Source organism: Rattus norvegicus, chromosome 7 (genome assembly GCF_021556685.1).
Source record: "Rattus norvegicus strain SHRSP/BbbUtx chromosome 7, alternate assembly SHRSP_T2T, whole genome shotgun sequence".
Taxonomy (NCBI): domain Eukaryota; kingdom Metazoa; phylum Chordata; class Mammalia; order Rodentia; family Muridae; genus Rattus; species Rattus norvegicus.
In genome coordinates this window covers 52710532-52725371 of record NC_141540.1, presented here as the reverse complement: position 1 = coordinate 52725371, position 14840 = coordinate 52710532, and the positions used below count along the sequence as shown (strand labels likewise).

The 14840-nt window shown below is 36.3% G+C and overlaps 1 protein-coding gene and 1 long non-coding RNA gene across 3 annotated transcripts in view; one reads left to right on the top strand and one right to left on the bottom strand.

The window, feature by feature from the left end:
* LOC120093580 (uncharacterized) overlaps positions 1–14840 on the bottom strand; it is a 197410-nt gene that overhangs the window by 1312 nt on the left and 181258 nt on the right. The window lies entirely within an intron of this gene.
* Positions 1–14840, top strand: part of Ptprq (protein tyrosine phosphatase, receptor type, Q) — a 182501-nt gene that overhangs the window by 5572 nt on the left and 162089 nt on the right. The window contains 5 exon segments of the mRNA NM_022925.2: positions 1897–2096; positions 3189–3438; positions 5270–5398; positions 8080–8226; positions 14226–14398. Coding sequence (NP_075214.2) covers positions 1897–2096; positions 3189–3438; positions 5270–5398; positions 8080–8226; positions 14226–14398 — 899 coding nt within the window.

Below are 14840 nucleotides of genomic sequence, written 5' to 3'. Positions count from 1 at the left end.
GGATCAAAGTGTATGCATTCTCTGTATAGTTAATCTATAAATAATTGTATGCATATATATACACGATTAAGAAGTAGAGTATTTAACTAGAGAAAGTCAGAAAGATTTTACTAACACTTTGTTATTTGATTAATGCTATGGTTTTCTGTTTTTGAAATCCAAGTTTCAGAATGTAACAAAAGGGGGGTTAGCTTATAAATTCCTTCAATTTAACCATTTCTTTACAATTATCTATCTATCTATCTATCTATCTATCTATCTATCTATCTTTCTCTCTATCTTTCTTTCTATCATCTATCTATCTATCTATCTATCTATCATCTGTCTGTCTATCTTTCTATCATCTATCCATCCACCCCTACCCACCTATCTATCTATCTATCTATCTATCTATCTATCTATCTATCTATCTATCTATCTATCTATCTATCTATCATCTGTCTGTCTATCTTTCTATCATCTATCCATCCACCCCTACCCACCTATCTATCTATCTATCTATCTATCTATCTATCTATCTATCTATCTATCTATCTATCTATCTATCTATTTATCTGAGACAGGGTTTCTCTGTGTAGTCCTGGTGGTCATGGAACTCACTCTGTAAAACAAGCTGGCCTGAAATCAGAGATTTGCCTGCCTTTGCCACCTCAGTGCTGGGATTAAAGGAGAGACGTCAACCCCTGCTCTTTACAACTCTTTTAAGGACCAGCTGGATATGCCTGTGTGAAAGTTGTCATTAATATATAAATATTCAAGGACACTCTTATCATTATAATGAGAAAAGTTTAAAAAGGATTAATATTCATGAAAAGAAATAATTTTACCATTACACAGTATAATGTATGTAGCAATTTTAGTCCCTTTATTTTATTTTATTTCATATACACCAAATAAATTGAATATTAAATCTTTAACAAACTTCAACCTTATTTCATCGATTCTCCATAAGAAAGTTTTCCACTTATTATTTTATCTACCAGTAACCATTTTCAATAACTGTGGTAACTTTCTTTTGTCATTAAAATGCCTTTGCTCATAATTTCTTCATTCTCATTGTCTAACTTGTATTGAACCTTTCTTCTAAGGACCTAACTTCTTGAATATTTCTTTTACAAAGCAGATTTTGGTGTTTTTAGGCACAACGAAAATTCTAACCATTTATTATCTTAATACTAGTCCCCGTTATTATTGGATGTCATCTGATCTCAATCATTTTTGTTTTATTCTATAATCTGAAAGATCTTGATTATTTACTTGCATACCTATTTTATGTGCACACTTCTTACATTCTGATGTAATATGGCTGTCATGGAAACTAAGCATACAGATTATCATCATAGATAATTAATAATAGATGAGAAATTTTGTAGAAAAGGTTGATTTTGAGGATATCTAAAACTCAAAAAAATCCCATAAACTATTAATTGAATATATATCTACTTGATGTTAGACACTACATATTTATGAAATTTTAAGATATGAATTTTGTGTATTTTGGCTACTATTTTGACTTTATGATTTTTCAACTTCTATAGTGCTTACATAATTCCAAAATATTTAAGGAGGTAAAATTTCAGCCCATACTTGCTTTTTATTCATAAAAATCTACTGATTTAATAGTTTTCATGTGTATTTTAAATGCTTATTGAATGAATAGATGTGATGGACCAATAATTCTGAAGTACTCGTGGTTCGACACATTTTGTAAAACATTTTGAGGTGAAACAAACACACAAACATATACATATCTAATTAGTTAGAAAGTTGATTTTATTCAAGGTGTTACATATTTCATTTCATGTCAGGTGGAAATGTAATATCCCTGAAGTATGTAAACAGCATCTTAAGTTTTACAACAATTTCCCCTTTCCTCCAACCTTTTCCTGTTTCCAGCTCCGGGTAAAGTAGTTAACCTCACAGTGGAAGCTCTCAACTACTCTGCAGTAAACTTGATTTGGTATTTACCTCGGCAACCAAATGGCAAAATCACCAGCTTCAAGATCAGCGTCAAGCACGCCAGAAGTGGCATAGTAGTCAAGGATGTCTCCCTCAGAGTAGAGGACATTTTGTCTGGGAAATTACCTGAATGTAATGTGAGTGTGACACACACCAAAATTTTTATTATGTTTACCTCTTCACGTTTTCATATGTTGTGAAGGTATCCTCTTAGGCTATAGCGTCATGCTATGTGGAACTGACTGTATTTCAGGGGTGCAATTACAGATGTGAAGAGAATACCTCTAGGGCATAGCACAAAAGACTTCATTCATGGGGCAGCATTGGTTTGGCAGTGGGGGAAGGAGAGGTGAGAATAGACTATGTGGTAGGCTGCATGTTCCAGTTGGGCAGATACTTTATAAGTACCCAAGGTGTGAATGTGTCATCCCAACTGGCGTAGAGGCCGTAAGTCCATGTGTCATAGAGGAAAGCACCAGTAGGGAAATACATAGTCAATGTTAGGTCAAACTGGTGGGCTGCTTGGTGGCATATCTTTGTGAAAATATTGCCATTTTCGTCATTGACGTGAGACCTTCGGAGATACCATGGTTTTTCTTCACATCCTGCTTTCCCAAGTCACCTTTGGGATTTCTTTTTAATCATGTTATTAACAATGGAGAAACAGCCAGACAACGTTATTTTGTTTTAAATAGCTTAGTGAAGTCTAAAAATCTTCTCCTTCAAATTAAGATCCCTTTGAACACACACACACACACACACACACACATGCGCATGCATTGTAATGTCCAGGAAGGTAACATTTGTCGTCTTGTTTTACTTAAGTACTTATGTTTTTAAAATGATAGGAACAGTTAAGAACACACATAGAAATTATCTTAGGTTATTTTTTCTCTATTGGGTTAACATGAATTTTAAAACTTCTTATTGATGATTTAGCTGCTGTTTTATCTGCATTTTATCCTACTTTAAATTCTCTGTAGGATTTCAAGTTTGAGGCATAATGAATAGACTAGATATATGTGTCCTAATGTGATAGAATCAGCAACATCTGTCCCAATAGTTTAGCCATAAGAACCTAGCAATTTCTTATGAAAATTAACTTGTTAAAATTTTCACTCACATTAAGAAATAATATTTATATTATAAAGACAATAAGTGGGTAGTGTTCTTATGTTTACCCAGAGATATCATGTGAGTCTTCCTACTGTGCTTTCTTCCCTCACTAGGAGAACAGCGAATCTTTCCTGTGGAGTACCACCAGCCCCTCTCCAACCCTGGGTAGAGTGACACCTACAGTTCGCACCACACAGTCATCCAGCACGGCGGCACGGAGTAAGATCAGCTCTGTGTGGAAGGAGCCCATCAGTTTTGTGGTGACTCACTTGAGACCTTACACAACGTATCTCTTTGAAGTCTCAGCCGTTACCACGGAAGCAGGATATATTGACAGCACCATTGTTAGGACGCCAGAATCAGGTGTGGCTTGATTTTGTTAGAAAAAGAGAACGTGACACGAAGCCATTTATAGAAGAATATCTTTCGTGCTGTCCACAGAATTTTTTGTTGTTGTTAACCTTACTTTCCTTTAAGCAACTCTTTCTCCCATGATAGACAATGGGCATCGACTGGGAATATCTCCAGTGCTAAACTAAACATCTAAAAGAAAGAGGCACTTGAGAGAGGGGGTTCGTCAGATAGTATGAATGGCATTTATCCATCCATGACCTCTGTAATTTCTCCTAATTGTCTATGCCCTTCCAACAAAACTTAGTTATCCATAGTCTTCCTCACTGACATTGCTATTAGCAGAACTGCAAGAAACTACCTGAAACAGCAGAGCGAATATTGATTAATGTCTGATTTCAGTCATATCTCTATGAACAGTGTCTCTCTTGCTTGAAATATCAGGTGCATACTAAGTTCAGGTATCAATAGTAATCTGTCACATATGTATAAGGTAAATAATACTTAGAAATATAGGCAGTCATTTGACCTGTGTGATGGGATTTTAGGATTGAATGAGTGCAATCACCCATCATTATTACTATTAACTTTTAAGAGTTCATATTTGTAAAGATTTATGTTTATTTTATGTATATGAGTGCTCTATCTGCATGTACCCTTGCATGCCAGAAAAGGGAATCAGATCCCATTACAGATGGTTGTGATGCCACTATGTGGTTGCTGGAAATTGAACTCAGAAATTCTGGAAGAGCAGTCAATGCTCTTAACCACTGAGCCATCTCCCCAGTCCCAAGAGGTCATATTTCTAAGTGTAATTAATTTATACATGTGCTTATGTGAATACTAACATATAACTTGACAGGTTAGCATTGATATTATGAACTTTGTATGTACCTGATACTTTAGTTTTCTTAATAATACCATATATATTTTTGAGGACACTAGAAGTTAAATGTAAGGTAATTTCACTAAAGAATATTATCCTCTTGCCCAAAGGCACATATGTCAGGTTCTACTATTTTCTTTCACATGTTAGTTTGAAACTATTATTTTTTGATTGAAATAACTACATTTGAATCTTTATAACTCTAATTCCTTTTCTATCCCCTGTACAATACAAAATCATTTCATGGAAACCATATAAAATGAAACTTATTGGATAAGAACTTTGAGTAAATATTCAGTGCTGTTCATTTCAATAAAAGAAAATAATACATACCAAAACATTTAATATGTTTCAAAATTTAAATGTTAAGTTTTATCTTCCCATGTTAAGTTTTGTCTTTATATTAAAATCTTTTATCTGTACATTTCTTCTTAGAACAAAGATAGAGATAAATACTTATGTGAAACATAAAAGTTTTATCTTTTCACCTATATGTCCACCAGAAAAAAAAGCCTTTCTCAAGTCAAAATTCACATTGATTAAAAAGAAATATATATATACTGAATATATGTACTATACATTATATATGACTATACATAAGTACTATGCATATAGCTACATTAGGACAACATGACATTGGCAAGAATTATATTATAATAATTTATAAAATAAAGACAACAGCACCATGATTTGTACTAGTACATTAGAAAACTGTCGAAAGAGATTCATCTGATCATTTCATACATTTTATTCAAACTGTTCAGTTCTAGACTATTCTGTTTTCTTCATGGTAAACTTACTTTGGGGTGTGTGTGTGTGTGTGTGTGTGTGTGTGTGTGTGTGTATGTGTGTGTGTGTGTGTGGTTTTTGTATTTCATATTGTGTTACTTGCTAAACATGGCATCTCTCTTTATCTTAATATATATTACATGATCACTTTCTCTGTAATAATTTCAGTGCCTGAAGGACCACCCCAAAACTGTATAATGGGGAATGTCACAGGAAAGGCCTTTTCAATTTCCTGGGACCCACCAACTATTGTCACAGGAAAGTTTAGTTACAGAGTTGAATTATATGGGCCATCAGGTAAGACTTAGTTAATTTTGCTTTTACCTTTTAGAAGAAATATATAAAATACATGGATGATATATAACTCTAAACTCCCAGAAAGACCCTAAATTGATATGAATGATAGATTAATGAGAAAATCATTAATCCGTTTTAAACCACAAGTGAGTATAAGGATGTTAGGTGCTATCTATGGTCAAGAAAACTTTAGACTGGTGACAAATCAGGTTTCCATTTAAATCAAACCATCGACTTATAATCTTCAGCAATCTCTGGACACACTGCCTGTACTATGTCCAAAATTATTGTGAAGTTAAATCTGCTGTGAAACGGTTATTCAAAATGCTGTTGGTGGCCTTAAATGGTAATGGATTCTCCATCTTCTAAATAAGCAGACTTGAGTATCCTCTTGTCAGAGGTAACTAGAGGAGTTCTGATATTCTATGGGAAGCATATTAAGTTAGCAGCTTTTTTTTCTGGATATGAGATCCTGTAGTTAACTGCCCAAGTTTAATTCAAGCAATGATCAAATAACATAAATGTCATACTGATGTTTATTTGAAAGCACCAAAAAAAAAAAACCCTCAAAAAACAAAAAACCCACCTTAAAGTTGCAAATCCTTTCCTTGTGAAGGTTCTGTGGTAGTCATCATGTGAGTAGACTCATTTCTAAATAACTTTTGCTACTAAAAATCTGAAATACGTTAAGGTTCTAAAAGTAAAAGATAGAGCATTTCCTGTGCCCCGGTGCATGTGTACGTGTGTGTGCCTGTGCGCGCGTGCGCACACACACACACACACACACACACACACACACCCCACAACTACACCCCCACACACAACTCTTCTACTTGGTATTAGTTTTCAACTCTTAGATAACATATATCTTCTATTAATTAGAAGCTTGAATATTGAAAAATGCAAATGAGAGGGAAGTAGGGGTTGGAGCAAGCACAGTTGAAAATTTCATTTTTGTTAGGAATAATATTAGTAGGTTTCTAAAAATGAAAAACAAAAGGAAAAAAATGACATAAGCTGGGTGAGATTTGTTGAAAAGTTGATTCTGGTGGTAGAGGTAAGGTATTTTTCTTAAATATAGGGATTGGATTAACCTACAAATATGGCATGCCTATCGTAAGGCAGAGTACTGCTAGAGGGACTCCTCAGGCAGCTGATCTCTTCCTGACCTAAGTATTTCATGCAATGGGAAACAAGACCATTATCTAAGACTGAAGAGGAGACAGAAGGGTTTGAAAGTCTGAAGAGAAAGTGCTAAGTCAATCATTGAGAAGGCAAGTCCACTTGCCTATAGAAGCTGAGAAAATGCAAGGCACCAATTTAGTGTCATTTTGAATGTGGTCAGGGTCAATGTCATGGAAGTTGGAACAGGTTTTCTCTTCCTCCATCAGCAAGAGCAGTTTTAGAACATGTATGGTTTATGTGAGGCAATTGCTCCTGGTAATGACATTGAGTGGATAGAGAGTGGGCATCATTGGTGAGCGTCCAAACCAGGTAAAAACACAGTCAGCAGTGAGACCCTTTGACAGGTGGATTTGATGAAAGTAATGTTGCCTCAGGTCGTAGAGTAACAGGACTTCAAATAGAAACACATTGCAGGAGGAGGAGGAGGAGGAGGAGGAGGAAGAGGAGGAGGAGGAGGAGAAGGAGAAGAAGAAGAAGAAGAAGAAGAAGAAGAAGAAGAAGAAGAAGAAGAAGAAGAAGAAGAAGAAGAATAAGAAGAAGAAGAAGAAGAAGAAGAAGAAGAAGAAGAAGAAGAAGAAGAAGGAGAAGAAGAAGGAGAAGGAGAAGAAGAAGGAGAAGAAGAAGGAGAAGAAGAAGGAGAAGAAGAAGAAGAAGAAGAAGAAGAAGAAGAAGAAGAAGAAGAAGAAGAAGAAGAAGAAGAAGAAGGAGGAGGAGGAGGAGGAGGAGGAGGAGGAGGAGGAGAAGGAGAAGGAGAAGGAGAAGGAGAAGAAGAAGAAGAAGAAGAAGAAGAAGAAGAAGAAGAAGAAGAAGAAGAAGAAGAAGAAGAAAGTCAGATAATACATTTTTATCGCTATTGGTGATAATATTTATGATCAGAAAATTACTTAAGAAACCTTTATAATTTAACTTTTATCTATAAGGTTAATAAAATCACCACACACTAAATTGGTAGTGCAGAGTTAAGAGCTACAACAGATACAGAATGAAAGTGAGTAGCCCGAGGCTAGGAGATATTGTGTTGACATGAGCTTGAAGTCTGAGGACTTTATATAAGGAGTCAGGGCAATAGTGCTCTCTGACCCTCCTGTGTCCACCTCCAAGTTCAGAAATCTTGAATTATATACACACCTTCATGATCATTATTATAATATACTGGGGATCTAACCCAGGCATTGTGTGTGTCAGACAAACAGTATCCCAAAGGAACCGGATCACCCACCTCTGTTGCCCATTTAAGTATATCAAAACCAAAAAGGAACTCAACAGGGATCTGTAATGTAAGAAAAATTATTTTATTCGCCCAGAGATCTCCATGTTGTGTCTACTGTTTAAATTTATATCAAACTAAAGCAAATGTTTCAAATATATTCATCCATAATAACAACATTTTTGTTTAACAATTTGATTACCGTCCTTGCTTCTATACATGATATGAAATGATTATGTATTCCATGAAATACCCATAAAACCCATGGGTCTGTTCTGCTTTTTTGCAGGGCGGATTTTGGATAATAGCACGAAAGACCTCCGGTTTGCGTTTACACATCTCACACCATTCACAATGTACGATGTCTATGTTGCTGCGGAAACCAGTGCTGGGGTTGGACCCAAGTCAAATCTTTCAGTATTTACTCCCCCAGATGGTAAGAACTTTCTCCTCTATACGGTTAATGCGATACATTTGAAATGCTTGTGAATATTATTGAATTGGTATCATGTGATTTCAAGGAGAAATTTGGTTTGTGTGTACTTAAATCCCATTGTTTTCCTTGTTAAGTTACTATCTACTTCATTTTGAGCCTGTGCTCTCTAGAATATCAGAACCTACAGCCTGCTTCATGAAGGAAAGGACCCAAAGCAGGGAGGACTTAGAAGACAGTGCTCACTGTGGCAGAGAGTCATGGTGGTCTTTTTTTAGAAGAACACCAAGAAGTCTTAAATTAACAACACACACGTAATACTGCTAAATGACAGTATTTGGCAGACATTGAATGTGTTTTCTCACATAAGTCATGTCCAGAGAAATCCCTATATTTCTACCACCCAGAACAATGTATTTTGATGAGACATTTTTCTGAATTAGTAAGGCTTCCTGGTGGGTAAACAAAGTACAAAGTTCTCAGAGCTTACAGAACACTTGAAGATCATATATCTCAAGAAGTTATAATAAGTGTGTTTATTAAGCACAATATTTTGGGTGAAATGTATTCCTAAAGGACGACTTAACATTTCCCTGGTTCATTCTAAACTTGCTCAATGGTTTCACTGCTATTCACATACAATTACTGGCATAGAAGTCACCATGCTTGAGAATAAACTAACACTAGACAAAGTTTCTGGAGTTTGTGTGGTAGCCACCATACCATAACTGATGACATATTTAAACATATATGTGCACACAGCTACCTACATAATTCAGTTGGGCGTTCATTCATTACTCTATCACTTGCGAATTAGACCATTAGAGGGCAGCAACCATCAGGAAATTTTAAGCATCTGTCCCTTCAAAGGAAAAAAAAGGAAATTTTGATACTCAGGTTGTTGAAAAACTGTCAAAAACCTTAAGCTTATCTATGTCAAGTGAAAAAAATCTTTGTGTACATATATCCTATACATATTCAGAATTTGAATATGTAGATTAAAATGGGAATGTATACTCATTCATGAGGGAAAGGGATTCATTGGTTGATGTTAAGAGTTTAGTGTTTTCCCCATCCAAAGAGCCTTTGCTTTTGTGTGATTTTCCTAAAGTTTTCTCTAATTTATTCCAAAAAGCACTTTTGAGCATTTCCCAGAAAGCTAAGAGCATTTTTTGAATGGCTACAATACACAGCAGAGGTTTTCTCAAGCCACTCCTTGACCCACTATTGTTTTTAAACATTTATTTATTTATTTATTGTGTGTGTGTGTGTGTGTGTGTGTGTGTGTGTGTGTGTGTGTGTGCGCGCGCATGTGTGTGCATGCCTCCATGCTAAGGGGCATGTGTGGAGATGGTCAGAGAACAACTTTCCGCTGTGGGCTCTGGTTCTCTCCTTTTACCATTGGGCCTGGGATCAGTCTCAGGCGATCCTGCTTATTAGTAAGTGCTTTTACTCCCGGAGCCACCTGACCAATCTGATTTCCTAGTTTTATACAACTCAATGCATTTCAATCTTTTGCATGCTTTCCAGTCTATCTTAGGGGCTTTCAAACTTAGTCTATACTTTTAGGTAACTGTCTGGGTAGGGACATAGCTGGTCAGCGGCAGAGTGCCTGCTTAGCATGCGTTAGGGTCCAGTTTCATTCTGCAGCACAAAATGGATCAAAGCAAAACAAATAGAAATATTTTCTTCTTGTTATTGATCCTGCACCCCAGCACTTGACTAAGATAAAGAATTAGATGACATGTGGCAACCAACAATGCTTGGATTTGTTATCCCCTAAAATATATTTCCTTTTATTTGGTCACTTTTTTACTCCCCAAATGCATAGATCCCTATGCACCCACTTGCAGAGTTTTCAACTGGGCTGTGTTGCACACCAGATTATCTTGAATAAATGACTCTAGTTGTGGACTTTGAGAAGCAATTTGTCCTGCCTCTCATCCTCCTATCTCCATTAGCTGCTTTTCCTTAAGACTGCATTCTAGAGGCTATTAGAGGGTAGCCACTGACTACAGGGAGCCCCACCAAAGGGGCTGCAAAGGCATGAGGCGTCTCTGCTCAAGCCCACCTTCTTTCCTGGGGCTCCATGATCATTCCTTCAGCAGAAAGAAGGGCTTTCATGTAATGCTTTAGCAACTGCAGGATGTTTTGCCTTCTGACATTAGTTAATCTTACTCCCAATAACTAAAAATTGTACCATAAAAGACTAGTAAAACTAGCCAGGCATGATGATGCTTGCCTTTAATCCCAGCGCTCAGGAAGCAGAGGTAGGCAGATCTCTGTGAGTTTCAAGGTCAACCTTTTCTTGAGAGCAAGTTCCAGGTCAGGGCCATTACACAGAGAAAAAACAAGGGAAAAAAATCAGGAAACTTGTGTGAGGCAATGAAATGGCTCACTGCATTAGCTAGAGTCAAGTAAGAACTGAGATCCGAATTTTATTCTTTATCATTTATTATTATTAAAAGGTGGGTTGTATTTTAATTAACATTATTTATTGACTGCCTCATATCTTAAAAGTGTTTAATGTTTGTTTTAAAATAATTATAACTAGCTTACTTCTCCTAAAATAACTAGTAAAAATATCTAGGGTTCTTACCAATTTTCAAGTATTCATAGACAAATGCTGGGTTGATCTCGAACAGAAAATTTTGTGTCTGTAATATCCCAGTGTGGTTGATTTCATTATCACAGACTCTCAAGACCCATAGTAGATTTGGTCATCAGAGAAATATGCTATTATTGTATTAGTTTTATAGGATACATACCTAAGGTTTTTATACACACATCACTTCTATTTTCCTGAGCGCTTATTCAATAGGCATGAAGAGAAGGTAAATAGTAATTTAGTAAGGTCCAATATTCCAAATATCATATAATTGTTGGCAAACCACCGGGAGTCTCGCCACTTTTTTTTTTTATGAATCCTCCTGGATTTTAATTTTAAGGTTCTCTCCATGCTTTTTAAATAGAAGTTTAATTTGACTAGATTTGGTTATGGACAGCGTCTTCCTCATGTATTTCCTTTGCTACAGTATGATCATCCCATTTCACTTCTAATAGCTTTTCACCTAAAATGTTTCAATTACCCAGAATTGCCTTTAGTCATTTTGTGTCTGTTTATTCCTTATTTTTCCATAAAACTCGCAAATACGTTGTTTTGACCACGACACAGTCTCTGCTGCTAACTCCCTAAGAATTGCTTCTGCACTGTGAGTAATTGCACTGTGTGCTGAGCTTCCTTTAATTTTGTATCGATCTCAAAGGGATCAACCTAATCCATGCATCTCTGGTTTCTCTGTAAGAGTGTGTGGGATACAAGCTAAGTGTCTCTCTAAAGAGGAAAGACGGTGCTGTCTGCCCCACTTCCTTCATCCACTAAGTTTTTTGTAGTAAAAAAAAAAAGTAGTCCCTTAATCTTTACTTGAATTACAATAGAATACATTGGGGTCATGATGTGGCTTTTAAAGTTTTGTTGATTAATATACATAAACTGCCATTATTCACAAACATGGCTCACATATTAAGAGACAGTAATAATCCATGGGTAATTTTCTACGGTATTAATATATTTATGTGTTCCTACTATGCTTTCACAGACAGGAAGAGACAATTCTTTTTTTTTTCATGCAAACGTTTGTCTTTTTTTAAATTAGTTCAATAAACAATAAGCAAAATATTGGAGGGCTTTTCAAATAAAACATGAGAAGCATTTAGCATCTTAATTCCCTAGTGACTGGGGAATAAAAATTACAATCACACTAGGACCCTACTGCCAAACAATTACAGTGGCTGGAAAAATGTCAAGTGCTGGTGAAAATGTGAAAAACCTGGAAGTTTCACAGATTATAAGTACTTTGGAAAGTACTTGGCCCTTTTGATAAAGTTTAAATCATTCTTTTCATAGACTCATGAAACCACACTCTATTCAGCTGCCTGTTTTATATTAATTTGTGTTAACACATATGTGTGAGACAATTCATTTATATTTCAAGTAGTAGACTTATAGCCTGATTGGATAAAACGTTCAGTTATGAATTGTGTGTTAATTTAAATTAATGGAAAAATGCCTGGTCTCTTCTGTGATTCATACTACACAACGCTGTCTAAGGTCTTCACTACACAGCAACTCCCAAACAATATACAGAAGAAGGTAAAGAGACGTTTGGCTATGTCTGTTGCTCTGTTTATAATTCCTGGAAAGGCTTTTATATTCTTGCAGTATACACAGAAGTAAACACATTGTTAGCAACATAAGTGCTCAAAACAATAACTTTAATAAGATACAACTTTTATGAAAGATGGCCTGTTGGACAGGGCTTTCTGCCTCTTTCTTCCCCGTGTTGGCCGGTGCCTAGAGCAGTGACAAGAGCATTCAGAGGTGATGAGTGACTCCATCCCACCCCAGAACTATCTCTAACATCTTTCTTAGACCAAAATTTACGCTTTCCTCAGAAAGTCAGCGGGGAAAAGAGTCTGAAGAGTTATCTTCCATTACAGACTCAGAATTGTAGCGAATGACATTGGGCCTCCCTCCCACTTTTGATTACAGCTTTTGCTCATGCTAGATACTAGAATCGTAACCACCAGAATTTAGTCAGAAAGTACTCAATTAAGTAACTAGAAATATTTATATTTTTACATTGTCTAGGTGATGTCTGTACTGATAACTTCATGGAGACAAAGAAAAACAATCTATTGGGGCAAAATCTGCCATAGTGTGGCTGGCTCTCTTCTAATTGAAATTTGCTAGCCCTCTCCCACTGTGAGATGGCCAAAGGAAATGAGATCATGATCATTTCATTATCTTGATCATGAAAGGAGATGGGTTTTTCTTTTTCTTTATTTTTAATTGGATATATTTCTTTATTTACATTTCAAATGTTATTCCTTTTCCTGGTTTCCTGTCTATAAGCTGCCCCTCCCCCTCCCCCATAAGGGTGCCTCCCCCCATCCACCCTCCTTAGCATTCCTCTGCACTGGGGGTCCAACCTTTTTCTCATTCCTGAACTTGTATCTTAGAAGTTCTTTTGATTTTGGATCCTTACAGTAACTTTATGGGAGTTGAAGGAAAATAAAAATCATGTATCCTATAGGTGAGGAAGGGTGTGTGTGTGTGTGGGGGGTTGTCAGGTACTCAAAAGCATGATAAAATGCCCAGCATTATTTACCCTTCGTTCCTTGTCTTCCCAGCACTGGGTTGTCTAGATCTTACTCTCCGCCATCTTATACATAAGTCTTCTTTTGACTACTTCATGCAAAGACACCTAAAAGTTAGCTTGACATGGCTAACTTGTAAACTCAGCAGACAAACTTCAATCGAGTCTTCACACAAGTTCACGCATTAAATTAAGAGGCAGCCAATTGCTCATGTCAACCGCATTTCACTGTATCCTGAGCATGCCTGTTACTGGTTTGGGGTATGTTGTTATAATTTTTGTAAAGACATCAAGGTTTGGAGTAGGAATTAATTATTTATAAAGAGCTTGTCAGGGAAGATTATTTTATTGCTGTTGTTGTGTGTGAACTCATGGAGGACTGCGTATTACCATGCTGTGATTGTAGAGCGTAGGGAGCTACACTGGGGAGTCTATTCTTTCTTTCCTTTCATCATGAGTTCTGTGGATCCATCTGAGAAGCTCAAGAAGGTTGTCAGGCTTGAAGACAAGTCCTTCCCCCACTCCTCACCGCTGCCCCTGAGCATCTCCGCAGTCCAGAAATGATTTCAGAAACGTTGTGTGGCTTTTTCTTTGGGGGAAATGATTCCATCTTATGCCGTCCCTCCTATTCTGAGAAGACTATGCATACAATTAGTTTTAAATTTCCATACATTTAGGGGATCTTTTTGCCACAATTAATTTTAATATGTTAGCAATAATTCTAGTCAATTTTCCCAGAGCTATTTATACATCTAATATCATGGGCTAAGGAGTTAGGGAGTACTTTGCATTTGAAAATGTATTTACTCTTTCTAATATATAAAAAAAAACCCTGTTCTTTAGTTCCAGGAGCAGTGTTTGATTTACAGATCGCAGAGGTAGAAGCCACAGAAATAAGAATTACTTGGAGGAAACCTCGACAACCAAACGGAATCATCAGCCAGTACCGTGTGAAAGTGTCAGTCCTAGAGACAGGAGTAGTTTTGGAAAATACTCTGCTCACAGGACAAGATGAGGTATTAACTTTTATTTCCTGTTTTGCTGAGCCCAATCCATTGGTTCTGGTCACTGGTCACTTGGCCAATTTGTCAAAATTCCCCATTAAGTTTTGACAAACTTGCTACCAGGACTTAAAATAAATTGAGATTTGTCGAGATATTGAGTAGATCACAGTTTATTTTAGGCCTCGTTAGTTGAGTGTTACTATTCTCTTTTCATATGAAAAATGTCTATTGAACTGTCACACAGGACTAAAGGTACTTCTGTATGTGGCCTTTATTATTCTCATCCAGTTAATATGTTGCTTAGAGACTATGATTATAATTTAAATGTTGTCTCAGAGGCTTATAATTCAGAACAGTTGCCAAAAAAAGACTGCTGTCCATAAATAATTTTGTTCTATTTTGAACGAAAGAACCTAATGGCCACAGCACTGCCTTTTCTTATTGAAAACATGCA